The sequence below is a fragment of the Apteryx mantelli genome, chromosome 21 (assembly GCF_036417845.1).
Source record: "Apteryx mantelli isolate bAptMan1 chromosome 21, bAptMan1.hap1, whole genome shotgun sequence".
NCBI classification, from domain to species: Eukaryota; Metazoa; Chordata; class Aves; order Apterygiformes; family Apterygidae; genus Apteryx; species Apteryx mantelli.
This window is the reverse complement of record NC_089998.1, coordinates 7,619,765-7,647,458: the sequence shown is the minus strand read 5'-3', so window position 1 is coordinate 7,647,458 and position 27,694 is coordinate 7,619,765. Positions and strand designations below refer to the sequence as shown.

General features: G+C 45.4%; 1 protein-coding gene across 2 annotated transcripts; it reads right to left on the bottom strand.

Moving 5' to 3' along the window:
• Positions 1-203: 203 nt before the first annotated feature.
• SLC25A25 (solute carrier family 25 member 25) lies at positions 204-27,694 on the bottom strand. Of its 2 annotated transcripts, none has more exons than XM_067309008.1 (10): positions 27,389-27,694; positions 7,298-7,424; positions 7,122-7,209; positions 6,241-6,352; positions 5,338-5,496; positions 4,421-4,573; positions 4,176-4,283; positions 3,758-3,925; positions 3,195-3,345; positions 204-2,759 (listed from the first exon to the last, which is right to left on the bottom strand). In XM_067309008.1, the coding sequence occupies exons 1-10, from the start codon at positions 27,671-27,673 to the stop codon at positions 2,575-2,577; spliced, it is 1,536 nt and encodes a 511-aa protein (XP_067165109.1). In that variant the 5' UTR covers positions 27,674-27,694; the 3' UTR covers positions 204-2,574. The 2 variants fall into 2 exon arrangements, with proteins under 2 accessions (XP_067165109.1, XP_067165110.1); XM_067309009.1 differs by lacking the exon at positions 27,389-27,694 and adding an exon at positions 10,054-10,312.

Genomic DNA, 27,694 nt, shown 5'->3' with positions numbered 1-27,694 from the left:
CATCCCTGACTCCTCACTGCCCTCATTAGCTTTGATCTTGGTTATGCTGTATTTCCTTTAAAAAGGATTCTGTTCCCCCAGGTCCAGATCCCAGGAAGGGCAGATCATTCCCAGCGTCAGCAACCTGTGAATCATTCCAGGAAGAGTTTGGCCACAGACTCAATATGTGTTAATGGTGCTGTAAGAGACACAGGCAAGCAATCTCTCTTTGACAGACCTTTATTAGCAGACTGTTCCCTACATGAAGAATCTGAGTTAGATTTGCATTATAACAATTTGTGGTTACAGCTACAGAGACAGTTGTCATTTTGCATTGATTTTTGCACTCGGAATATTCCCATTAGGCCACACTGGTAGGAAGGAGCCACTGCAGAATTTATGGCAGGTCTCAAAAAGGGGGGATGGAAAAAAAATCATATCAGTAATGCAGATACCAGGTTAGATTTCCACATGGCTAACTACTGACAGCACTGACAGTCAGTGTAGAAAAGCTCACGTGGAAGGTTCTCCACAAACCACCAAAACCTGTCAGCCAAAAAGCAGCTGCTGAGCGCTAACAAATCCCTTCTTCATTTCCCAAACTTCTCCACAGTGCCTGTTGCCACGTGAAAAGCACTGGCTCAGCAGTGGGATCTGCTGACTCAGCCTCAAAGCACAACCGCAGCAGCTTGTGTCCAAGTGCAAGCTTCCTTCCATCTCTCTGGAAACTTGCACTTTTTTTAGTCCCTGAGATTTCTCCCCTCCCCCCTTACCTAGAAATTCCCCAAGAACCCTCTCAATTAGCCGTTGTGCCATCCAACATGCACAGACCTTCTACTTCCCGACTTCAGCCATCCACCTGAAACCCTTTCAGCCACATACAGAGGCAATTCCAAAATAAGGCAAGCCTCACATTGCACCCTCTTCCCCTCATCCCAATGGACTGCTTCCTCACTAGTTCCCTTCTCTCCTATGGCTTCTTACTGCAGAATTTCTCTGGGCCAAGGTCCTCCGGCAACAACCCCAGATGTGGGAAAGGCAGCTCAAGCCCCAGAGAGAAGGAACACTAGTGACTTCAGTGTCCTTCCCCACAACTCAGCTGCGTGATGTAAGAGAACAAACAGAGAACTTTTAAAAACAGGAGAAATACAAGCACAGTAACAATATTTAAACAAGTCTATAAAAATAGTTCGACATAACTCTGTTCAAATAAATACAAAATAAATATGCTTTAAGCAGTAAAACAGTGGAATGCAACGCTGGTCCATTTTGCCCAAAATGAAAAGTGGATGAGGATCTCCCAGGCCTCAGAAGCTTGATCCTATCAACTAAAGTAGCCCATAATGCAGTCAGAAATTTTAAAGCCATCTCTTTCCCTTAGCCTTATGAAAAGCACCCTTTGAAAGAAAAGCAAGCAGTTGTCTCCAGGACTGAAAGGTCACCTCTCCCAATGACAACTAGCCCTTCTCCCTAACACCACTTCCCACAGCAGATGTACTCCTGGCTTGGAGACTCCATCCCTCTAATGCAAACCTGAACATCAAACTACAAAGAGGTCTAAAGAGATAGATAGCAGCGTAGGCATAGGGTTTGGAAAAGGTCCATCATCTAGCCTTGGCACCGGGCAGAATGAAATTCAGAGATCCATGCAATGCTGCACAGGGGCTCTCGTACTGTGCTGGGAGCACAACCGCACAGGAGCAGTGAAATATTGTCATTTATTCACTAAAGCCATGCATCAAGGTGCCAGTCCATCCAGGGCTCTCTAGCCTTCCCCTTTCCAAGCCCCTGCTGAGTATAAGACAAGCCAGTTCCAGCATGCAAGGGATACAGGCATGCAGGCTCTAGTCTGCTGCTTCTGTTAGTAAGTGCATCTTGTTAGTGGATTTATGAGACACACTTAAACCTATAAAAAATAAATAATCCTAATTCTTCACCAGGCTGGCCTAAGTAATCTTCAGCCTGACTGGATTAAACCACTGCCCACCAGCCCTCAAAAAAAAAAAAAAAACAAAAAAAACAGAATAGTTCAAAGTTACACTTCATGTCAAGTCTTGGAAGCAGAACATGAATGTCTCCTACCCAAAAGAATATATGTAAACATAATAAACAAGCCTGGTGTGGCAGCAGCTCCTACACAAGGTTTGTACAAATTTAAACAATGGGTAGGAAGTTAAACAACTGAATGGAAAAGAAGCTCTTTCAGCAAGTCAGAAGGTGCTCATCCGCTGGCAAACAGCTCCGTACATGTAATATGCTGAAAGCAGACCTGTTCCCCAAATCCTTGCTACTCTGCTGTACTGCTCGGAACTGACCTCAGCAATTCACGCATTTAGATTCTCCCAGCAGCAGATCTCCTCATCTCCCGAAAGACCCAACAAAAAGGGCCACATGATGGTTTATGAAAGCTCCGAGTAGCAAGATGGCAAAGGACACCAGATCCTCCCCTCACCCTTACTGACTCACACACTATCTGAGATTTCACAGCTTTGCTTAGTCAGCTTAGTGTCAACACATTCACAGAATGAGAGATGGCTATACGTCTTGGGATTACAGCCCAAGATTTCAGAGTTCAAAGTCCTCAGCATCTCCTGGTCACCGTGACTGCACACCCAGAGTCATCTTCAAGTTTTCATAAACCACGTAGCTGATGCTTACAGCTGGGATCACCTTCATAAAGTTCGGAGCCAGACCCCGGTAAAGACCAAATGCTCCCTCTGTCTTCAGAATGTGTTTGAACAGTCCCCTCATCGTCACTTCTGGAGCACCCTCGACTGAAGCTGCAATAGGAAAAGCGACAATAAATAACATAGCCTACCTGGTAAAACACTTTAAAGTAAAACCTGTCTCAAAGCAGTTTTGATTCATGCACTTTATATGGATGTTCACAGACCAAAGGTGCTTCATGAGGGACAGCATCTGATTACACAGCAAGACACGGCTATGCTGCACATCACAGCCATTTTCCTAAACTGCTCTTCAGAGGCCTTCAGCCCAAAACAGAGTTGAGCAAACCAAAACTGCTGTCCTGGAGGTGCCTGACTCCAAATGCTAAGGGCAGCACAAAGTCCACTGTCCTCTTGCAGCGTGGCAAACAGCTACTGCTCAGGCTAATTAAGGCTGCTGTTGCAGTGTTTAGACTAGAGGACCTTTACCCTGCTCAGAGACCATGACAGCAGTTCACACACTACTCCAGAGTTCCCAGAAGTTCTCACCTTGGGCCTGCATGCGTGTCCTCACTAGAGCCAAGGGATAACTGGCAAGCTGTCCGCACGTACTAGAGATGGTACCACAAGCCAACAGAACAAAAACTCCAGGATCAGCACTGTTGACAGCGTAGCGTTGCAGCCAGGCATTTTTTAGTGTCTGGAGGAAACAAGCCAGATGTTAGCAACAAAGAGGCAATCAGAAGGATATCAGATTACATAAGATCAGTGTAGAGTAAAAGGCACAGAGAAGTATGTACAGTTTCTGCCAGCAGCATCAGGCTTCTCAGATCTTCTTAAACTACTGCTACCTGGCGGAAAAAAAATTGATTTTCTGCCTCAATTCTCTTATCAAAAAAATTAAGGGACCATGCATGGTGTTGACTGGGAAAGGAGAATCCACTGTACTGGATTATCTTTTAGGCCATTTGGGCTAAAATCCACTTGTGTCCTTTAAGACTTATCAGGAAAGCTTTGAAAAGTTATTTAATCTTCTTTATTAACTGACAGGTGTGAAAGTGATAAAACTACACAAGTAGCACAGCCCTACAAAAGGGTTAAAGGCTTCATACCTCATAGACTGCCAGGTCAATACCAGCATATGGAATGATTCCTAGCATGTTGGGGATGTAGCCTTTGTAGAAGGCAGCCATTCCTTCCTTCGAAAGGATGTTTTTGGCACAGTCCAACATGCCTGAATATTGTCCCGTCTTTCTTAGAGCCATCCGTGTTTTCAGAACCTAGAGGACAAGAATAAATGCCATGAAGACCTGCAAAAGCATCAATAGGAGGAAAGCGCAGAGCCAATGATATTCTTAGAAGACAGAGGGCCAGGAGTACAGCAAATGTCATGTAAGCAGTGTTACTCGGTATCATCTCCGAGAACCCATTAAGCAAGCTATCATAGAGCTGATGTTCTACCCCGATTTTCCCATCTCAGCATCCTTCCACAGCCCCCTCATGGACTGGACTACCAACCACCTGCCTTACCTCCATCGGGTAGATGCTGCTCTGTGCAATGGCCCCAGCCAGAGAACCAGCTAACAGCCGCTCATGAATCCTCAGCATTTCCTGGTCAGTACCAATGAACCTCTTGATCTGTAGAAGTAAAGAAAGAAAAAACATTGAGGCTCACTGATTGTACCCCAGCCCTCCTCTTTTTCGTGAGCCAGATCAAAATCTTGTCCTTCCACAGACCCCTCTGCAGTGAAACTTCTCCATGCTCTTTTACTCACCTGCTCATAGGCCATGAATTTAATGGCAGATTCTGGTGCTATCTTCAACACATTGATGCCATTCCCCCGCCACAGTGACCTTGGTCCACCCTCTCGGATCATTTGAGTAAAACCGCCAATGATGCACATGTTGTTACTGCGGGAGGCATGAACCTGGAAGAGACAGAGCACGAGCTTGGATCAGTTCCAGTCCTGATTACGACAGTACTATGCTCTTCCGTAATCCTGGGACAAAAGGGCACTTTTTATTTGCCCAGAGATTTGCCAAGGCTTTAATCCCTTCCAGATAACTTTTACGATAGGAAAGCAAGCTTATTTTCCTTTTTGCAAAGCCTAATGTTAGTTGACTAAGGAATTTAATCAATATCTCCCTCTGGAATGGGAAGAAGGGTGAAACTAGCAACTCCCATACCTAGCATAGGGCTAGTTACCCAGAAGAACAGACTTCTCAGCAGGCTCAAGAGCAGGTACCATGACAAAGCAGTTCAAAATCATTTTTTGTAATTCCTTTCTAATATTGATTATACTTATACTAAGTACCAGCTCCATCAACTGACCAGCACAGCCACTTTCGCCTGGGTCTTTCATGGGAACACAAGACTTGAACCTGTTTCACCAAAACCCAAGTCTTCCAATGCTCTAAACCACGAAGTTCTCTATTGACAATTTTCACACATCCACCTCCCCAAACCTTCTCTACATCTTTTCTAGTCAATGAAGAATTTTTGAACATGACTTTAATAACTCAAATAATCCAAAAAGCTTTCAAAAAACACCAACATAAGAGCAAGAAGATTGATCCCAGCCAGAGTGCTGTACTGTGTTGATGGACATTATCATCTCCTAGGCGTCACTGGGCCAGAATATTAAAGGAATCAGTCTGGGTATTCAGACAAACTGAAATTGTTCCATCATACCTGCATGAGCACTTTCAGGCGGTCCAAGGGAGCTGTGCAGGTTCTGGACACTGCACCTGCACCTCCACCTGCAACCAGATGTCTCCACCACATCCCTGTTTGCCTCTCTTCCACTGTGAACTCATCAGGGACAGTCAAATTCTCTCCTACATCAAAGATCTGCAAAAGCACAAGGTGTTGAGAAATGTTTGACCAGCCAGCAATCTTGCCAAAGTTTTATTGCTCTTTATCAGTGCTAAATGTTGAAGCACTGAATATGCTTATTTCAAATCAGCAGCTTATCTATAACCATAAACTGCTGTATTTAGCCACAGGCAACGCCACTGCTAGAGAACGCTCAGCATGTCACAAGGGGACCCTTCGCATTTAGAGATTTCTGTCCAGGAAGCTTAGAACTGCTGAACACTTATCTGTATTAAAATACTGTGGATCATACTAATGAACAAAATGACTAACCATGGGCAGTTGCATGGGGAAAAAGCTGGACTACTCTGGAACCTTCTGAGCCTACAGCCAGTTTAATCTTGTGACATGCTATCCACAACACATTAAAAAAATATCTCCAGGAAGGACGGCTGCCTGTTATATCAGTTTATCAGTTTCTAGTCTTGACAGGTTCTGAACTAGCAGGAGCTGGCCACTGTTATGAGTTCTCAAAGGTGCAAGCAAGGAGAACATGCTCACCAGCCTGCACAATGTGCAGTTGTTATCACCTGTGCCAGTGATAGATGGCAAAATAACAGGACAGGACAGGAAGCGATTTGGCTTCTAGGGCTACAAGGCAGCTACTGAACCGTGAAGAGAAAGATAGAGACTGCTGATAGCAGCTCCTGAGGGCTAGAACTCTCATGAAGAAGCTGGGAAAAGACTAAGACCTATTAGGGTGGAGGAATCATTTCTTACCGTAGAGTGCTTCCAGTACAGGATGATTTCAGGAATGTTCTCCACTGGGTGCAACAGGTGATAGTCTCGCCACTCATTCCAATCAATTGTCATTGTCCCATTTTTATCCATGCTAAAAAGATTTACCAGGAGATGAGCACAGACTCCCACTAGGAGACCAATTCCTCCTCCCCTTCCCTTTGATTATTCAGGCCTACAACAAAAATCTTTGCAAAGCAGCTACCAAAAGCCTTCTAAAGAGAGACACAAGACACAGCTAGGGAATCTTCACCAAACAATACAGGGAGTCAGAAATAGGCTCCCTTTTTTCCTCTCTCCCCTTTAACTGAACCACAGGAGTTGCTGCTCCCCCTCCTACCGAAGTTAGACCAACATAACTGACACTGAAGGGAAAATAATACTTACTAGGTGACAGGACCCCAGAAGTGTCCCGTCGTTATTCTGACAGACAGGCAAACAGACAGAGGGAAGGTTGCAGAGGAAAGAAAGAGGAAAAAACAGCACAAATAAGTGGTTGTTCACATGTTAGTGCCACATGCATAAAGCACTCAGCATTTCCATACAGCAACTGCACAGTCCCTCTCCAAAGCAGCAAGCTCAGGGCAACAGGACAATCAGACAGGGATGCAAAGAGGGTCAGGTGTAAGCCCCTTCCCACAACAGGGCAGCAAGATAGATTCTGACAGTAGCTCTCCATAATGCATTACAGCATTATAAGCTTCAATTCATGGAAAAATCAAGATGAAGAATAGGCAAAAAGGGAGGAGCCAAAGTCTCTGGAAAGCGTGTGCAGGGCAGAATGAGGAGACAGGTTCCATATCCTTACGCTTCCATCTAGCTTCCTCTGTTCAGTCAAACATAAGAACCAGCTGAATCCTCACCTCTTGAGTATTTTCTCAGCCTGCTGCTCAGAGATCTTGACTCCCAGGTCCCGAAGAGACTGTACAATCTCCTGGGCATCAATACGGCCTGCAAAGACAAGCCACTGAACTCAAGTATATGTACTATAAGCTAACACAATCAATGGTCTATTCATGAATACGAGAAAGGTGTTTACCATCATTCTTCTTATCCAAACTCTTGAAGACCAGTCTCAGCTTCTTCTCGTGATCTTGGAGATAGTGAACAAACTCCTCAAAGTCCAGTTGTCCATCAAGGTCTTTATCTCCAGCCTTCACAATTTTCTGTGGGAAGACAAATCAAAAACTGCCAATTCCTTCATTCATTCAGACAGAACTGACCATTCTTCCATCATATCTAAAGATCATTTCCTAGATGACTTGGCTTTCCACCTAGAAAGTAGCTGACAGATCTATGACAGCTCTTTAAAAGAAATTTAAATGCAGCAGTAGCGTGGAAGGAAAGTCACCTGCTTCCAGGCAGCTCTCTCCCAAAGCTAATTATGCAGACCAAACATCTCATGTTCCTATTGGGGTACTTTGCTAGTATCATGTATCTAATCTCAGACCTGTATCTTGCATAACACCTTACACAACACAGTCCAAGAACCTCCACACGGATGAAACATGAGGCAACAGATTTGCCTAAAAAGTGAACCACAAAACTTCAGGCAATAAACACGCCTGAATGAGAGGGGGAATTTCACGCCCCATATGATGCTTAAAGAAGTAAGCTACTTCTGGCAAAAACCAACTCCAACCAGAAAAAACCTGTGCAGCTCCAGTGGACACAGCCAAAGATAAAAAACCCCTATGAACTGGTTTAGGTACCCTGCAGCTATGTGCTTTAACTACACAAGTTCCCATGAGATGCATATAGAACAAGAAAAGGTTTTTAATAGGACGCAGCTTAGAACAAGATCAGACTATGTCAGATATCTGGGACAACATAGAGAATCTAGGAATTAACCTCACTCCTCATGAGGCACCAGCATATAGACTGTCCTCTCCGAGGGCACATGGCTACTTGTTAACAGGGCAGGTGATCTCCAGACTGCAGGAATGTGGCCCAGGGAGTTCCTATTCCCCTCCTCGTTCAGTCAGTTTCTTTTGACAGCCTATAAATCTTTTTCAACATGAATCAGAGGCCAACACTAAACAAGGTGTGATTCAGTCCACTTCACTTATATTCTGGTCTTAACTCTTGTAATGTCTAGGTGAACAACAGGTGGGCTGTTAAGGGAGCTCTGAACTAGAAAAATCAAACACCAGACTAACCCTCCATTCACCAATATTAAGGTAAACCTCAGCTTATTATGATATTTCCTCTGCCTATGAGGGCATAGCCTTTCATAAGCCTTTCATAAGCCACAAGCCTTTATTTCAATGCCATATTAAGTGATGTTAATACTAAGTACTTCACCATTAAAATTTTGCTGTCTCCCTCCTGCCCTGTCAGGTCACTTTAGCCCTAATGCTATTAAGATTATTCCTAATCATTTTATGAACCTTAAGTGAGAGTGCTGTCCCAGCCGCAGTGACCTTTAAGATGCGCGCAGTATTCTTAGGCTGCAATTTCTCATATGACTGCTGTAAAGTTCACAGATGGCCCCACATTCAACTTGCAGGCTAAAGATAGACAAGCACCTCTCACATGTCAGACTGGCCTTCAACAACTGATTCAGGGCTTCCCTCTAACCGGCAACCCTCAGCCAGTTCACAGCCATTAGAAATTCAGAGGCCTTATGAGAGAGATGCAACTGTGCAACTGCTCCCGCTCTCTCCGTACTCCCCTAACAACACTAGAGAGGTGTAATGTGCGATCGGAGACTGCACCTGACAAAAGCTGTCCTGCTCAGCTAGCCTTGTCCCTCCAAATTCACAAAGCAAAAATGCTGCAAACCTGTACAAGAGTAACCTGCAAAGGCAGCAGAGTTACTTCCCTGCATGGGCAAAGGATGAGGATGCCAAGCTCCCAGCATCTTCTCCAGAGACATGAACAAATATCTCCCTGTACCTCTTGGCCTTTAACAGCAAATACAAAAATCTCTGCAGAGATTTTTAGTTTGTGCACTGTAGACAGAGCTGCTCATCAACAGCTATGCTTGCTGCAGGTGTTTCTATGGTCACCTGTATAACACACTGCTCCTGCAGCACACTGGGATTCCACGTGCATCTTTAAGTCTGTTACATCCCCAGTTAGCGCATGTGCAAAGGTATAAAAAAAGCCTCCAAGCTTTGCTGTTTAATAATCGGCTCTCAACAGCATGGTCATGGATATCATGCCAGTAGCATCAGCTTGAAACAAAGGTCTGTGATACAGAACCCAACAGAGAGACCTCCACAGATCTCCTGCGTCTCCCTCCTACAGAGGAGGGAAGCACTCCTGCACAACCTCTCCCAGTTAGGTCTTTCCACGACTGCTGAACGGTTTTAACCGAGCAAGTCTCTGGTGAACAGCACACATCCGCTCACCTTCGCCTGGGTCAAAACCGCCTCAGTGTTTGAGTTAACACAAGATTACACGCTTCCTGCCAGAAGTGGGACAGAGGGAGGGGTGCAACAAAAAGGAAGAGGATGTGAAAAGTTGAGTCAGTCAAAGCTGAGGAATCCCCAGTTCAGAAAAACCCTTTTAATATTTAGCTTACTTCAGAATCAACTGGTTTAAACAGTCACAGAGGTACAGAGCTCTGTGCAATTCAAACAGAAAGAAGCAGAAAGACAAAAGACCATTCTACACCACTGCAGCAATTCCTGCCAAGCGGCAGAAGAAACTTGCCCAGGCTGTATCTACTTATTAACAACACAGCTGTAATGAACTTTTCCCCCTTCAACTAGCCACTTTGGGTGTTTTAGAATATCACTACATTGCTCACTCCCTCCTCTCCCACCCGGTCCTCCCTCCCGGCCATACCTGCTTCCACTGGCGGTAGGTGGAGAATTCCTGGGAAGGGATGAAGAGGCTGAGTCGGAAGATAGATTTGAGTTCAGCTGGCAACCCCTTCGACTCAAAGTATTCGAACTCCGTCTGGGACTCCCCTAACACCGGCACGTACAAACAGAGACAGAGCATCTTTCTGAGCCAGAGACTCAGCTGCCCTCCTGTTCAGACAGACTGGGAAGGGAAGCAAAACTGAATGATTCCCCTGAGCTAATTTCAGTGCGTAGTGGAAGGGAAATGCCGGCAAGTCGCATGACACATGCCTATGAGCTATCCGGGCTCCGGCGCTATTGGCTGTACAAGCCCTGCCCTTCTACTTAAAAGGGAAGCTGGAATCACAGTCCCACCCGCTGCCAGTGACACGGATCCGGTGGAGGCATGTGAGCTGCCTCCCATTGCTCAACACCAGGCTCCCATTAAGCCCTGATACCTTACATCACCCTCGCTGCAAGTTAACTCTTACCCGGCGTCTCATTTAGCCCAAGAGGCTTTGGCCCACGCTCGAGACGCTCGGCTGCTGTCCCTTGCATCAAATCAATCCTTTCTGATCCTGTTCTCACCCTTCCAGGGGTTTATGCACACAGCACAGCAGGAACCAGTCTGGATCATAAACTCTCCCATCATAAAACACGACGGGATTGTCACTATCTTCCTCTTCACTTCCCAAAATTCTTCCTCTAAAACACACTAGGGGACAGGATACCATCCGCTTACTGCTTTCCTACCACGTCTGGGACATCGAGCTTCAACAAAAGCCTCAAAATTCCATTTTTATAAAGGTTGCTTTGCTGTGTCAGAGCTGACTGGCTTTTAGTTGGGAGTTTTCCAAAAAACAGTTGTGCCAGCTAGGAGCAGGCAACCCATGTATACCAAGTTCTCGTCTGCAGCACTTAGGAATCATTAATATAAGCAACAAAGTGTTTGGAGAAGGTTTGCCATTAAGCGGCATACCCAGAAAAACATCAAAATCAAGGGCAGGCTTCAAAACAGACCCGGTCACTTCGAAGTGTAGCCAAGCATCCACACAGCAGTTACGACAGCATGCTAATTTTTCCTCCTCTCCCAACTACAATTAAACATTTCAATTGCTTATACATTATAATGAAAAGTGGCCTGGGCAGAACAACATTTTCCAGTTTCTACCATTTAACCACTTTGTAAGCAAGTTCCTGAGCTTCATGGAGAACAGGTCAGGCTGCAGAGGGAGCATGGCACACGCATCATTAACTGTGGATATAATTATAGGCTTCCGACCATTTAGTGTAGTTTGATGCATGGGATAACACCCAGCGCTATAGTGAGAATAGTGAAGGAAAAGCGCATCAGGCTAAGAATTCTGCTCAACTACAGGACTCCCGATTGCTAACACGAAATGTAAAATAAAGTTACAATCTTGATATTTGCAAAGATAGGTTACCCTATGAGAAAGATGCAAGAATATATAGCCAATAACCAGCTTTCCAAAACACCATAATCCTGTCGGCACTTGAAGTAACAAAACATGTTTGCTAAACTGGTTTAAGCCAGGCCAGCTAACAGCTTTCCTGGCCACTGCGGACACAGCAACATTTTCCTGTGTTTGCTCTGTTTGAGCAGATTGCCTGGCCAGTGCAAAGTTCATTAAGCCTTCTCCTCCTCATGTCCTAATGCACAAGGGGCCTTTACATCTTCACCATGGTATTTTGTTCTTCAGATGAAAAAAAAAAAGACAAGGTCCTTAAAAAGCTGTTTGCGGAAACGCATGTCAGTTACATGAATTGGCAATATTTAATCTGAGGCTTTATTTCAAGGATTTTGAGAAAGCTTAATAGAACACGACTTGTAGCAGTTCGGTACCCTTGAGAATCATGATCTCCCCTGGGTTCCCATGCCCTCCCCAGGCATCTCACCCACCCACCATGCCACTAGTGCCCTGTTACCTAACCGGGCTTAACCTACTCCCTCGCTGACATCTCTCCACCCAAAAAAAAAAACAAAACAAACACACGATCTTCTCAGGGAATCCAGATCCTCTTAAAGATCGGCTGCGGCAGCTCGCTATATACCCACCAACGGTGCGGCCCAGCCTTCCCACCAAGCCTTGCCGCAAGCCCCATCCCGACGCCGCACGCGGCCGGCCGAAAGCAAACGCCTTCGGCGGCCTGACCGAGGCCAGCGGCCTCCCCCCGCAGCGGCCTCCCCCCGCCGGCCTCGGGTACTGAGTGAGCAAATGCAACTTCAGATTCGCTCCGCCGAGCATTAAGCCCCTCCGCGCTCCTTCCCACAAGCTGCCACACAGCATTGTTGGAGCTGCTTGGCAGCCCCGTTGCCATGCCAACGTGATGCAGATTTTCCTAATAAACTCCATCCACAGTTGGCAGCTAGAGACAAAAGGCAAAATCCGCACATTTTAGGCAAGAAAGCCCTACTACCTACGTCAGAGGAAATGAGAGAGGTAATGAGGCTAAGAAAGCGGATTCTAAACAGGGTATTAATTACAGGACAGCGAGCTAAGGAGACAGATTATAAATGAAGTTTATACCAGCTATTGTAGTCATAACGGTGAAGGGAATAAAAAAAAAAACATTAACAAGCTTGTAGAGTTCATTAAAAAAGAAAAACCCCAAACGGTAAGCCTGGAAGTACTAAAGCAAGGCAGCTCTCCAGAGCTGCAGTGCTCAGCGCTGCCGAACACAGCTAGCAGGGGGTCCCCGACCACATCAGAGCACCGCGGCCAGGCTGCTGCCCGAGCCCTGTCGCGGCACTGCTGCGGGCAACAGCACACCCGGTCCTAGGGACAACCAAGCAAGGGGCTACGTACACTGCATCCCTTATTAGCAGGCTCTTTTTCTCTGTCAAACCAAGGACAGGGCAGAGAGCCACGAAGAAAGCAGCAAACTCATTTTCCAGTTTCTTCATAGGAGCTGGCTCTTAGTTAAATGCTGCACGAGTTATGAATTTCGGCATCCTGCCATTTAAATGTTAACATCTCCAAGTTATTTGTACTCCGTTAGGCATCTGCTTCCTCACCAATTTACTACATCAGTTCCAGAACGCACCTCCCAAAGACAGGATGCAGCCATACAAGGAGTAGAAAAGTATGCCGTTTAGTTTTGAATTTGCTTTGGTAAGAAAACCCACACCTCTAAAAATATCTAGTGCCAGACTGGGCTGCAGCCAGTTACAGTATCACAACTCCATAACTAACAACCTCCCTCGGAGGCAAAACAGCTTTCTGGACAGGTACTGCACGGGCCAGAGAGGACCACCGTTGCTCAAAGTGCTCAGTAGGTCCTGTCTGGCATTTCCTGCTGACTGCTATTTTTCATTTCTGGAAACTAGCTTATAATTAATTGCACAGAACAGACAGTCCTAAGAAATCACAGACTAAGAGTGTAAAGCGTACGAAGGGAAGGGAGTTAATCATTTAAGAGACCCCAGAGTAAAGAGCAGCAGTCAACCGAGGCTATGCAAGGGGAAGGCAGACAACATTAGATTAGTATTTGACATAGAAATAACCACTCCAGGAAAAGTGACCTCTTCCCCTGACAACACAGAGATCCAAAGTTACAAGTCCACATGGTGACACCAGGGACAGATCATCCCTCTCCTTTGTACACATATCCAGGAGCCAACACAACACACAACAGTCTGTTTTCTCCCACACATGGCAGCAACCTCAGTTTGTAATAGTTACCTTTAACCAAGAATCTAAGCAGAAACACACCAACTGAGTGAGGACTGAACAGCCCGGGCAGGAAACACCTCTGATCAGGTTCATCAATACCATAAATCCCTTACAGTACCTCAATTGTCAAAGCGTGATATTTCATATGTTTTTAGCAGAGAAGTAGAGGCATTCTATGAAACGAAGTGACAAACCAGTTAAGAGAATTATCCCAAGGTCACAGACTGTCAGTAGCAGAGAACAAATCCCTGCATCTCCCACATTTTCTTTAAACACCAAATAATAGTTGTTGCTCATGGTAATTTAGAACCAATGCCTGATGCTGTATTCGATTTTTTGCAACACCTCTCCTGAAGATGCATAATTAAAGCACAGATACACGATCAAGCACAAACAAGTCATTGCAGGTTAACAAGTTACTGTCCTTCAGCTGATCCATGATGACTGGACACAGTGTTAGCCTGTCTGAATTGCAAGGTAAAACATATTTGCATAATCCTCAACTGAAGCGCTTTATACTGTCTTAGTTTACAACCAGGGCAGGCTAAAATTACAGTCACAACCTCCTAGCAGATGGGCAGTTACTTCCTAAGCTGCAGTAACTCAATTCCGTTTCATCACATGTCCTTATTATTTTATCACATGTCCTACGTATCTCTCCATTAGCCAATTTTAGGGTTCCTATATAGCAAAGCTTCCCAGGGTCATGCAGGAAAGAGGAGATTGGTATCAGCTTCCTCCCTGTTTCAGAGAAAGCTTCATTTGCAGGTGTGAACAGATTGACTCTCCCCGACTGTAGGGCCATTGTTCCCCTGGAAGATACCAGAGATCTTCAGCCCTACTCTTCCAAGGTTTTCATCACAACCTCCTTCAGCTCTCTGAGCTTCTGTCCTTTCTCAACCTCTGAGCACAAAAGTCCTCTTCACCTCAACACGTACACATTTCTCTTTTGGAAAAGATACACAGTGCTAACTGCTAATGGTAGAGATGAAGGCAGAAGTCCCTGCAGGTTTCTCGGTCTGATTCAGACAGGGAGTGGCTTTCGTTCCCCACAATGTGAAATGCCACCCTGCCCATTTCCATCCAAACTATCAGCAGAAAGGACTTTAATCCCCTGTACGACTCAATCTGTCCGTCCCCACTTTAGAGAGAAAGCTTATAGCAACAACTATGCCCGATTCCCTATCAAATAAGCCGGATCCTGCAAGTCACCCACCATTACTGCTGCTGCAGACCCTCCCATAGCATTATTATTCCGGGCTGCCACCACTTGCAGGGGTTATGCCTCACTCTTTCCCCCCTAATCCCAGGTCACGCCCTTGGTCATAAGCCAGATGTAGTCACCGCTGACTGCAGCATCCTCAGGAGGGCTGAACAGCGTCGCCTCCCCCACGGAAACAAACTGGAATCGCATTCAGCCAATATTGTACTATGATTGCAGGCACTAAGCTAAGCAGCTTTTGTTCGCCTCCCCCCAGACAAAGCCTCAGCACTTGTTCTCCACCTATTGTGCGCACCCACCACATCCCCTCTTCTCCCACCCCCTCGGGAAGTTTCCAGCTTCACACAGATTTCGGACTCTTCCACACGCTCCCCAGGGACAGGCTTTCCTGCCTTCCGGGCTGTGCCATTCAAAGAACACTGACAGTTACTTATTTGCTCAAAACATCCTGGTTCCTTGGAGTTTCCAGCAGAACGCCGAATTACCAGACAGCAATTCCAGAATATTTTAGGAGCTCTTTTGATCCTTTGCCAGTCTCCAGTGCAAGGGTGGGACTCCCCATTAACCTGCATTATCATTCCTTGCCTTCTCAGTTATGCTTCTTACAGGGTTACTAAGGAACCCTCAGAACCCCCCGTATTCCCTCATGCCCCTAAAAAGCAATTTTATCCTTAAAACATCATGTCTAAAAGGCTAGGTCACCTTTTCTCTTCCTAGTCATTCCGCTGGTCCCCCCACATTTGCCCTTCTAGCAAGCACACACATTGGACCCTGCTCCTTTTTCCTGTTCCCCACACTGTCATCCCCCCCCCCCCCGAATACACACGCACACACACATATACACACAGTGGCTATTTGCACACTCCCTCTGCAGCCCCCTACTCCCGGCAGACCACACACTCTGCTATCATGTGCACCAACCCCTGCTCAGGCCCCCTAGATATCCCGTTACCTTTGGAAAATGCTCTGCGGGTCCAACCACCAGTAGGATAGTTGGTCTCCTTTCAGTGGGATCAGTCCCTCTGTCCTGTGGCTTCCCCAACATCTTTGGCCCTTTCTCCCCGGGGCCTGGAAGTGGGGTCGTGTTTCTGGCCTCATCCTCTTTTTCATCTGCAGGACCTTGGCATATGGCCCTGGGAAGGAAGCTAGACAGAAAATGCCAAAGGGTCTGCAGCATTGCTGCTCCAGTGAGCGTCCCAGACAGGGAAACCCTGCGCACTCGGTAGCTGCCTGCTGCCAAGGATGATGTGACTGCACTACCAAGCACCCCGAGATGGGAATCGGCACGGCAGCCAGCAGGAGGTTCAACTCAGCAACTCCACAGGCTCAGATTCTTTACAGACCGCTCCTGCGGACGCTTCCTGCCTTTTGAAATTGCTGCTACTGCAGTCGTGCCTGGCCTGACAAGCAGTTCATTGTACAAGAGCCTCAGAAACCTGATGGCAAGAGACAAAGCACAAGACCTCTGGCACGGAGAAGCCAAGACGCTGAGCTTTGGAGAACGCTTGGGCAGGAAAGCCGAGATGCTGCGCTTAAGAGGAAAGCTAAAAAAAAGAAAAAAAAAAACCCTTCTCTGAGAGAAGCTGCTCAGAGCTGCCAATTAACCTGCGCTCGCCGGCTCATCCTAACGGCACATCAAACGAGCAGCCAGGCTGAGCAGCCAGGCTGCGTCCCCACTGCAGCAGTACCCAGCCAATCGTCACTCCCAACACTGCGGAGCTCCGGAGCGAGGCAGCGCGCGCAGCCCCGGCGGGAGCGCGCCCTGCGCGCAGGAGGCGCCCTGCAGAGGAGCGCGCCCGCCGCCTGCCAGCCTCCATTAGGCAGCTTCGGGCAGAGAGCCCACCTCGGGCAGCGGGGCAGCTGCCCAGAGCGCGTAAACCACAGCCCTGGGGCAACTCACCAGCACAGGATTGTCCAGAGCATTTATGTACCTGCTTCTCAGGCTCGGCAGCTTTGGCCGCAGCTCTTTGTTAGAGCAGCAGATGGTCCTCCAGAGAGAAGCCGGCTTTTCCCGGCCATGGCTGAATTAACCTCTAACTGCACCCTCTCTCTTCGGTCTATTACAGTCTCATCTGTCATTACAATAGCGCTTCGGTGTTGCATTATCCTTCTGCCATTTGGCTTTCGGTGCAACGCAGCGACACACTTGCGCAGCATTTATCTATTATTATTCATCTATGCAAGACCTAATATGCTGTGGTTAAACTACTGCCGATTAGTCAAACAGGCCCGAGCTCTGTTGATGGGGCATTTAAATGTACAGTTGAATGCAGAATTACTTAAGCAGCAAATCAAGCCAGAACAGCACAAGTAGGTATCGCCATATATCCCAGAGCACATGACATTCCCTGAAGTCCTGTAGGAGTGCCACATTTTCCTCTGCTGTCCCGGGAGCGATTGCGGTATGCTCGACATCCCCAGCCACAAGGCTGCCTGCAGGGACTGGTGCGTTCACCAGAGATGCAGCCAGCACACAGCCTTCTGACGAGGGGACCCCGGGGAAAGTTAACCCACCTTTGTGGAACCGAACCGCCCGCGTCCAGCGGGGACAACAGCAGGCTGGAGACAGTAAGGGTTCATTTTCTATTCCAAAGTACCAACCACCAACTTCTAGCGCTAGATTTTGTGGTCGTAGGGAGTACTACCTTCTCTGTCTGCAGAAGGAGGGCATTATGCACCTCACTTTTCAAGGTGCCATGAGTTTTCCATAAGACAGCACAGTTTCCATCACACAAAGGATACAGAAATACAGACCACAGCTTCCATGACCCAAGGCTCCTCGCACACAGTAACATAGAAAGATCTACTGCATGCCGTTGACCTCTGTTTTCAGTTACTGTAGGAAACTTTTGCATTACAGATATTAGGCATGAAATTAGAATCCAAAAACTGGAAGAACTACAAGCTTTAAGCAGTCACCATTTTGCAAATAAATTTGAAAGGAAGAACATGAACATGCTTCTTGGAACTTGTTAATGCTGAATTCCTTTGACCAGCCCAAGTAATGGAAAGAGTGAGAGACAAGTATATAGAAGACTTCACGTTAAAAAAAAAAAAAAAAAACTTCTGCAAATACACTTTGAGTTACTTAAGAGAAAAATAGTGTTTAACTATAAGGTCTACACGTAGTACCAAATACAAAGTTTTTTTACTGTAAAATTGACAAAAATCACAAAACAGAAAAATTACAACGTACATAAATCTTCAGTGTTACAAGAAGTTACACCGGAGAGGAAGGGGCAGGGAAATCCCCTTTCTTTCTCTCAGGAGCGGCACAGTGCAGTTCTGCTTAAGATGTAGTCAGAAGCCCAGGTTTGGGGACAAGTAGAAAGGAATGAAAGATTATCGTCATGCCTTAATTACTCTGAGCTGTTGCCAGTCATCACAGCTATAAACACAGAAGTTAAATACTTCTGAAATGCAGTGAGTCAGATCCTTTAATTTGATATTTTAGATTAAAGCTTCTCATGCTGTCAAGCCAAAGGAGGAACAAAGCAGATTTTCTAAACTGGGCACAACTCTTCAAAATCAGCTTTTCTTAGCCTAAGGCTGTAGTTTCACAAGAAGCAGTGAACTGATCTTACTGCCGCTAAAAGAGGATGTCTCATACGTCCATACCAACTCTGTCTCCATGTTTACCTTGCTTCCACACTTCTCAGGCTCCTGTGAGCTCCTTTTCCTCACTAACCCAGCCAAAAAATACAGAGCTTTCCACTGGGGTGACAAATTGATTCTGTTCATGGAAGGGGTCCAAGAAGTATCAGAGCCTGTGGAATGGGCATGAGAGTTGCTTACTGTGGCGGCGGCAGCAGGCAGCCAGATTGGCTCAGCTGCTCGTAGCACAAGTCCAAGATACAAACGGCAAAGCACACAACTGGGATATTGTATTTGTCTTCACTGGTCACTTAATGATGGGTTGCTGCTCAGAAGGACCTGCTAAACCAGCTAAAATAACTATTTTAGACCCAACAATCTCTGCATGAACAAAAGAAGATGGGGTCCCTGCCATACACACACCAAACATTAGTTAATATTATGCAGAAAAAACGCTGAAATAGTGTCAGGTAGTCTGTGCAAGAAACTACATGCCGAGAGTGCAATTAAAGCAGAAACTCAGCAATGCTTCCTTGGCCCTTATCCTCACGAAAGAAAACCTCAAAGGAATTCTTCCACTGCACTAATCCACATAGCTCCTTGAGGACACACAGACTTTTCTAATCATATTTAGAAGCAAGCATGTCTTTAACCAAGTGAGGATTTTTATTAGGTCAGAACAATAAAGCTAGTAATGGCAAGATGATTAGAGCTAGAGGCAAGGCAACTGCTTTCCTGCAGGGCATTTGTACAAAAATATTACTCTACCGTGACACCAAGAAGCCAATCACTCACACGCAAAAAGATGCAACAAATACAGTGAGCACCACCCGAACTATTAAACAAAGGAAGTGATCATGAACAAAAATTCATTTTTCTCTAGAAATCATGAACTGACAGTAGGCCTCACCAGAACAGCTTGCCAAAACTGGACTTCATTAGGAGAGAGTCAGCCCTTCAATCCCAGCTGTTTCCGTGAATCTAGCTTGATATTTAAGACACAAAAGCACCAGAAAATGATCTTAAAACCAGCACTCAGCCAGCATACCAGTCTCTAGAGACAGAACGTGCCTATGTCAGCTGGCCTCAGAATCCTACACCATCAAACTGGATATTCATTAGATATCCGGAGGAGAAGATGACAATAAAGTCATGCAATCTATCCAAACGGAGACAAAGGAGAAAAGGAAAGAGCAGGAGAGTGACGTGCTTTGCTTAATTAAAGCCATATTTTCCTCAGTACTGCAAATTGTCAAAGGAAGGTTCTGTTGTCGTGTAGCAAAAACACGGTATTTTGTATCCTGTTCAGTCAGGCATCCTGATACCTGCCGAGTTTGAGATGGGGCTTTCAAATAGTCACTTTCCCTCTCCAGCCTCATAGTACAAGCTGGAAATTCAGTCTCAGACTATTTGCTTTAACGATGGCTTCTAGAAGACTTTCGCATCAACGTGCAGTGTTTTTCAGCAAGAATTTGAGTCTCATTACCAGACAATGAGCTAACATTTAAAAAATGTGGGAGGAAGGGTGAAAAAGGGGGGGCAGAGGGAAGCTGTTCTAGAAGCAATGACTCTTCTCCTCCTCCAGTGCAGGAAGAGCTGCCACTGCAGTTGCCATCTCCGGTTCCTTAAGTGACCCCGCAGGAATCAGCGGTGACTCATCTGATTTCAGAGCTCTCCAGGAAACACCTTGAGAAGGGCAGCCCGTGAGCCTGCAATCCAGAGATACCAGACTAGCTCCTCAGACCTGGTCTGGGCCAAGCGTGACTCTTTCAATCGCCTCTTATCTTTTTAACTGTAATTTCTGAAAGGCAGAATGTAACACAAGAACTTTCCACTCTTTAGAGAGTGGAAGTAAACCCTGCGCAGTGCTTCTTGCATCGTTCAAGATATCTTGGCCACTGCTGCTTATATAACTACCGTATAGTAACATTCAGCTATGTTAATACATTAAGGTGACACAAAGCATAGTTCAGTGAGTACTATAAAGAAACCCAGGTCACCTCTTCACAGAAACCCTGGCACAAGTGAGTAGCTATTCCAGTTGATAAATTAAGGCCATTGAGGGCCAGTGCCAAATACACAGAGACAAAGATAGCATACCAGGGAGGAGGAGAATACACAGCCAGAGTCCAGAACAGTAAGTTCCCACTAAGGCCATATCAGATCACATGAAGAACTGGGGACTGACCAAGAGAAAGGGCATCCTTAGTACTCAGAAATCAAAAAGTCATCTTCTTGCCGCACTAATCAGTTAAACAGGTGCATGCCACATACTGCGAAGAGCTAAACACCCGGAAAATAGCTTGCATGAAATGTTTCTCTTTTCATAGCCTGAGACCAAGCTTTCTCAAGCATGGTCCTTGTTCTCCCAAAAACCAGGCTTAACAATGTAGGTTCAGGTACCAAATAGCTTTGCCTTCTCATGCAGCTCATGGTCTAACCATTTAAGTTCTTACAGCAGAATTCTCCACTCTGAACCACTTTAAACCGCCAGAAAGTCCCCTGCAGCTTGCTACAGGTAACTTAGAAAAACTAAGATGTCTCCATTGTCATTCTGTATTCATGTTAGCGATCCCAGCTACCCTCCCTTCCTCAAGACAAAGTCTGGAGCGTCATTAAAGCGTGTTCATGCCCCACATTCAGAGGCACAAATATAGCGATAGAATATGAACAAGAACAAAGACTCATTTACCATTTTTTGCAATTAGGTCTGAGAAAGAAAAACGCCTCACCCTTTCCCCCTCCCGACAGCATCCCAGGTTCTAATATACGCAACAGAGAGCGTGGAACTGCAAAAATCACCATTTTGTAGGGCTCTAAAATAAGAGACCAAGTCCTTATTATAATGTTGATGTAGTTTTATTAACACGTCAACCATCTAAGGATTCTGCTCAACATCCACTCAAATTCTTCACTTTTTTTTTTTTAAACAAAGTACCAACTGGTATTCTGAAGTCTTTTTATTTTTTTAACTGCCCTTATCTCAAATTTTTCCTGAGTTGCCTAATCATCCAAAACCAAAAACGAGGATAAGGAGATATTTTCTTCTACTTACTGAGTAAACTAGCCCTGTTAAATACTTCATGCCACACACATCTTGAAAGACCAAAACCCCATTGCATATTCTACATAGGCACAGACAATTTATTTGGATCAGTTTTGTTGTTTGATTTCACCCAAACTCTGCAGATTAACCAAGTTATCCTACAGGCATTCCCTCCACTACAGAATTCAGAATATACACCATCCAGCAGGAACATAACGCTACAAGACCATGCCAGTAACATACAGGATGCATTTCTGCAAAACAGATTCTCACCACACGTTGCCAACATTTATAATTGATACACTCAAGTCAAAGTTGCAGCTACATCCCACAAGGGTCAGACCTGTAACCTTAATTCATTACTACTGTCTGTAAATAGGACAAAAGTCTGAACTAAATAAGCCTGAGAACCATGAGGCTTCTCCAGTTCGCTGCAGGGCAGGACACAGGATGATCCTGGAAGAACATTTCAGGATTGCTATCTCAGGAGTTACATACATGGTCCAGTATGTGCACAGGTATAAGGCTACACTTGCAAAAGTTTACCCTCCCTATAAATGAATAATTGTGGATCAGGCACATCTTGTATAAATTTGCACTTAAAAATTCACTGCCTGTCTATGCCTTTGAATGCTGGGTAGCCATGCACTGCCAGATTCAAACGTTAATTGCACTGAGACATGCCTGATGACCAGAGACCAAGTCTGAGCAGTACACTGAAGACTCCCACCATTGCTGTGCAAGATTCCCTTGTCTCTGGCATCCCTCTCCACCCGTCCTCCCCGTAACACCTCTGGGTGAAGACAAAACGGTCAGTGCAGACAGTCAGTATGCCAAGTAGTTGCCCCCAATAGTCATTGTCACAGGGCAACCCTCTAGTCTGGCAAAGTCTTGGCTTTATGAGGCTACTGACCAAGTCTATTCATAACTGACATTGCAGCTGGAAAGTTTACTTGTGCCAAAGCCAGTCACTGCATTTCTTCTCAAAGTCTTTGCAGTTACTGTCAAGAACTCATCTGATTACAAGGAGTTCATTTTGCATCTTTCGTATACCTAAATCAGAGAAGATAACAGAACACAGAATTCACACCAACTCATCTGCTTACCACAACTTTAAAGGCATTATCTACAACTAGAACATTGACCTAACAATTCTACTCAGCTTGCACCCTGTTTCCCAAGTGCATGAGAAAAGGGCCTTCATCAAACCACACATTTCATAACTTACCAAGAGCAAGAACAGGCCTCCGTTCCTGACAGACACAGCAAATACAGTCTTTCTTGCTTGCTATTTTAAAGCACGTTATACACAAGCGTGTGGAGTTATTTAACATGCTATTAACACAAGGTGAAACTGCTTTCAAAACTGGTTCAGGGTATCCAAATTAGGCCCTCGGGAGAAGTCAGGAGATAGGTGGTTGAGAAGCTGTTGGCAAATATCTCACAACAGAAAGAAGGCTGTCAACTGGGATTTCAAAATGCAACACTGCTTCACTTGTTTGATTTTGACCTTATGTTGCTCAACCCTTAAAAATGAATTATGAGCTCCAAAACTGCCCCAGCAGGATTCAAGACACAAACCATAAAGAGGTTGTATTAAAGTGTATACAGCATTTGAGAGATATTTCAGTCTGACGGCATGTGAATTTTATTCTTTTATCTTAAAAATAACTTTTGTAACTCAATAAAATTCAGGTCTTCTCTTATAGGCACAGTCATTTGTTTCCAGCTGATTGTGAATGGAAAGGAGGTCAAGGTATTGCATAGAATAAGATTCCCTGCTTCTTCTACCCCTTATAATTGCTGAGAAGTTTAGTAGGTTATGCATAGTATCATTAATACAGATTATTCCAAAAAACTTGCAGAGTAAAATAGTTACAGAAGAAGAGTCTAAAAGGAAGATATAAGTAGAGGTACGACAGAAAAGAAATCATTTATCAGAAATAAAGTTAAATCTTTTAATGATTGCAATTGCTATAAGAGAAAATGTTTCTCAGTGTACCCGTTGTGGAGTCACTTGCAAAAGAGCTAACTGATAAACTATCACAGAAAACAGTACAAACACAGTGTTCTCCGAGAGCTGGAAGAGTCCAAGAGCCATACTTTAAAAACAAAGTCATTCTGAGGAGGAGCCTGAAGCAAACAGAGCCCTGCAGAGTCTGGCTGCAGCAGTGCAGTTATGCTTCTCCAGTACCCATGAAAAGTGAACAATACAACTCCCGTGGGTGTTTGGACAGCTGGAACTTGAAGATCAAGGAGGACATATCAGGCAAAGAAAGAGGTGATGAAAGTACACGTGACGATTTCAGCAGAACAGGAGCTGAGGTAGTTTCATATAGGAAAGCTGGTACAAAGGCAGCAACAGGCAGAGTCACACATATGAATTCAGGAGAAGAAAGTGTCACAAGATCAAGGAGGACATCAAAGTTACAGCAGAGGCAAATGGACAGTTATAACTGAGACGAGACAAGGGTTATGCTTGCTCTGTATCTTAGAGCTGAGAGAATTAGTCCACCAGAAGATGTTCAGCACCACCACAGAAGAGGCTACGGCAGACCAAGTGCACCACTTCAGTCTGTATCTAGATAGCTGGGATCAATTCCACCAGTTCAATTGTCTGGAACTTCCGCAGCAAAGATGAAGCCTTAGCATAGCACTCCAGCCCTGCAGTTAGTTAGGATCAGTAGGAAAACAATTATATTAGCAAATACACAAGTACTATCATTATACATTCTTTTAAAGGTACATCCTTTCAACAATACAACACCTCCAGTTACGATGGAGAAAACGCAGTCTGGGCTCAGCTAGCCATACTTCCATTAAATACATATTTTCAATTCTATAAGTCTATATATAGATTTTCATGAGGGAAGTCAAAAAGTAGTATTAACAATAGACAGACTATTTCGGAGGTAGATGAAATTAAGTAGTAAAGGAGCATCCCTTTGCACAGCATAACGAGAAAACCTTTTTACTCACCTGGTTATCACTTTACTGCTCAAACAAAGCAAAGTATGTGATTTGCTTTGTGCTAGTCAGTGCAAACAAGTATTTCTTTAGAAGGCACACTGATTTGGCATACTGTATTTGTCAAAGGGTTTAAAGGTAACATGGTTTTAAAAAAAAAAAAAAAAAGCCATTATTTACATAAACAAATTCCACCTCGAAGGACACCTATGCACAACTCCATTCTCTCCCCCGCCACTGAAGGTCGCCGCTGCAGCAATTTTCCAAGAACACTACAAAAGGTCTTATCTTGGTAAGAACTATCAAGTGCTGAAATTATTGAAGGAGCCAAAATATTGCTCATTTTCTTTTCATGTTGCAGGCCAAAACTATTATTGTTACCACAAGGAATTTTAGCTTACTGACGTAGAGAGATTAGCAACTCGCAGCTAAGATCAGTGATAACCTGACATTTGAGCCTAATATTTTCTGAATCCGTCTCCCAAACACTAGAAGGTAACTCCCATATCAAATGTACTGTTGCATGGAAGGAAAAAAAATAGGTGTTAGAGCCACAGAGTAACAGAGTATTTTACTAATCAAAAGCAATGCATGTGATTTATGCCTAAATTTGTCTCCAAACACCATGACTGTGAAAGAGGTTTTCATTTTGACCCTTAAGCATTTTTCTTGAATATGACTTCACATTAGTTACCCCAACTGTTGCAACATCATGGCTAGCTAAGGATGGGGGACAAAAAAGAATGATTTATTAATAGAACTGCTGGGAAGCAGGAAGTTTATTCATTTTTTCCCTAAAAACTAAACAAGGCGGAAGCTTTCTAGCCAGCTCTCTAAGGACTGTTTTCACAGGTCAAACTAGAACTTAAAAGTTTTGAACTCTGCATCCTCATTCTTAATAGATGCATTTTACACTGCTGAACAGGATGCTCTGCAATACTAACAATGCTTTATAAACTCTGTTCATCGAACCATCCACTTCCTGCAGAGTGGAAGAGTAGGAAGGATAAATGCGGCTCTGAGAAAAGAGCAGAGAGGAAATAAAGGACAGAGGGACAATACTGACAGACAAGGACTTCAGCAGAAGTACAGGCTAGTCAAAGAGCATCCAGACAGTGTTTCCCTAAGACAGGGCAGTTTCAACCCCTGCAAAATGTTTCTTCTCTGCTGTTCCTGAAGCCTAGCAAGCAAAGAAAGTATTTGCTGGAAAGTAAAAATGCATTTTGTTTCATAGTATATCCTCCTAGCCTGGAAAATGTCAGGCCGGATTGAATAACACACCCAGGAAGGGATTGCAAACTGAGATAGGCATGCAGACGTAAGCACAGAACATTCCAGTGGATGAAACAGAGACTTTTGCTAGAGTTAAGGGATTCAGTGCCCACAAGCGGCAGCAGGTCAACATTCCACAGGCCATGAACAGGTGATTTATGTTACAATCATATTTCATTACCAAAGCGCACAGTGCAGAAAATCACCATGGCACTACCATTATTTTTAGAAACAACAGTACTAAACCACTTGCAAGAGCTTCACATTGCCAAAGAATCTCATACTTTAAAGCAGCAAGGAAAATGCCAACCCACCTCCCCCCAAAAAGTTAGAAATTAAGATGCTGGGGATTCAAAGTTAAAAAGCAACTAGAAGCTTTGAAAAGGATGGATGTATACAGTTAAAGCCACTCAAATTGTGTCACCACTCCCAGCACAGGGACAGAAAAAGAAATTGAATTAGATGTCTTTTCAGTGACTCAAAGATTATCCTTAAACTACTCCCTTCCTGCAAGATTTAGGCACTCTGAGATCATCCATCTCTGACTGCACCCATATTTCTTGGTGTATAACTGTCTGAGGATACCCACCCTTTTTACGGTCCCACATATAACGTACAAGAGGCCACACAGTGCAGCCTCTTCTTTAGAGGAAAAGTGTGCACTGAGGACAAGCTTATTACCCTGATTCCTAAAGACCTAAATTACACCAATTATAATAGAATATAGCAACATTATGTATGTTGAACTTGAAACCTAGACTCCTCACTGTACAGCATCACATAAAAAACCACATGCATGACCACAAAAGAGCACAGCTTCCAACACTAAAGTAGAAGTCAGCGTGATGCATATTTTGTATATGTCACATGCAAACTATACAACTACAGCAGCTTTCCCATCCTTAAGATGCTCACAACTCCTTAAAGTAATTAAGAAAGTGAATTTAGCATGCATAAGCTATCTAGGGCTTATACAAGTAGGAACATGGTGCCAAAGTGAGGAAATGCAATGAAAACTGCATGACAGCCTGAGTGTGCCTATCCTTTCTTTCTTTCAAAAATTTAAATAAGCATGCAAGCTTCCTACTCCTCAGACTCGGAGGAAGAGGATTCTTTTATGGTTCTTTTTGTGCGAGCAATAGGATTTCAATCTCAGATCTCTTCAGTTAATAAGCACACAGGTCTACAGCTAGCAAGGAAGCGAGTTCCTCCAGCTTCCGCGCTCCGAGGCTGCTTTCAGGGAAGCACAGGGGCTAGCAGTGCCCAAGCACTCCGTGTTGGGCGAAGCCGAGCAGCTGTGCCTCCCCGGACACACGCACGCCTGCTCTCACTCCAGGCCCTTCCAGCCAAGCAACGGGACCACAGAGATTACAGGATGCAAGTGTCGGCATGCAGCGGGCAGGCGCCTGCTGCCGCGACGAGCCCTACAGGGCTCTTCTGCCCTGGCCGAGGCGCAGCCAGGAGACGCCGCCTCGTTCGAGGGTCTTCGGAGCCCCCGGCCCGCCCGGCAGCGCTGCCCCGGCCCCCCGGCCCGGCTCACCAGCAGGTCCAGCTCGGTGCGGTGCAGCCCGAGGCGGCCCAAGCCCACGGCCAGGTCGTGGATGCAGAGCGCGCCGTCGCGGTTCACGTCGAGCTTCTGGAAGAGGGCGCGGAGCCGCCGGTCCTGCTCGGAGGCCTCGCACAGAGACCGCCCGCAGGGGCCCGCGCCCCCGCCGCCGCCCTCCGCCCCCGGCGCGGGCGCCGCGGCGGCGGCGCGGGGGGAGCCGCAGGGGCAGAGGACGCCGCTCACCACCGGGGCGGCCAGCGAGCGCCGCGCCCCCGGCATCGTCCCGCCGCCGCCCAACCG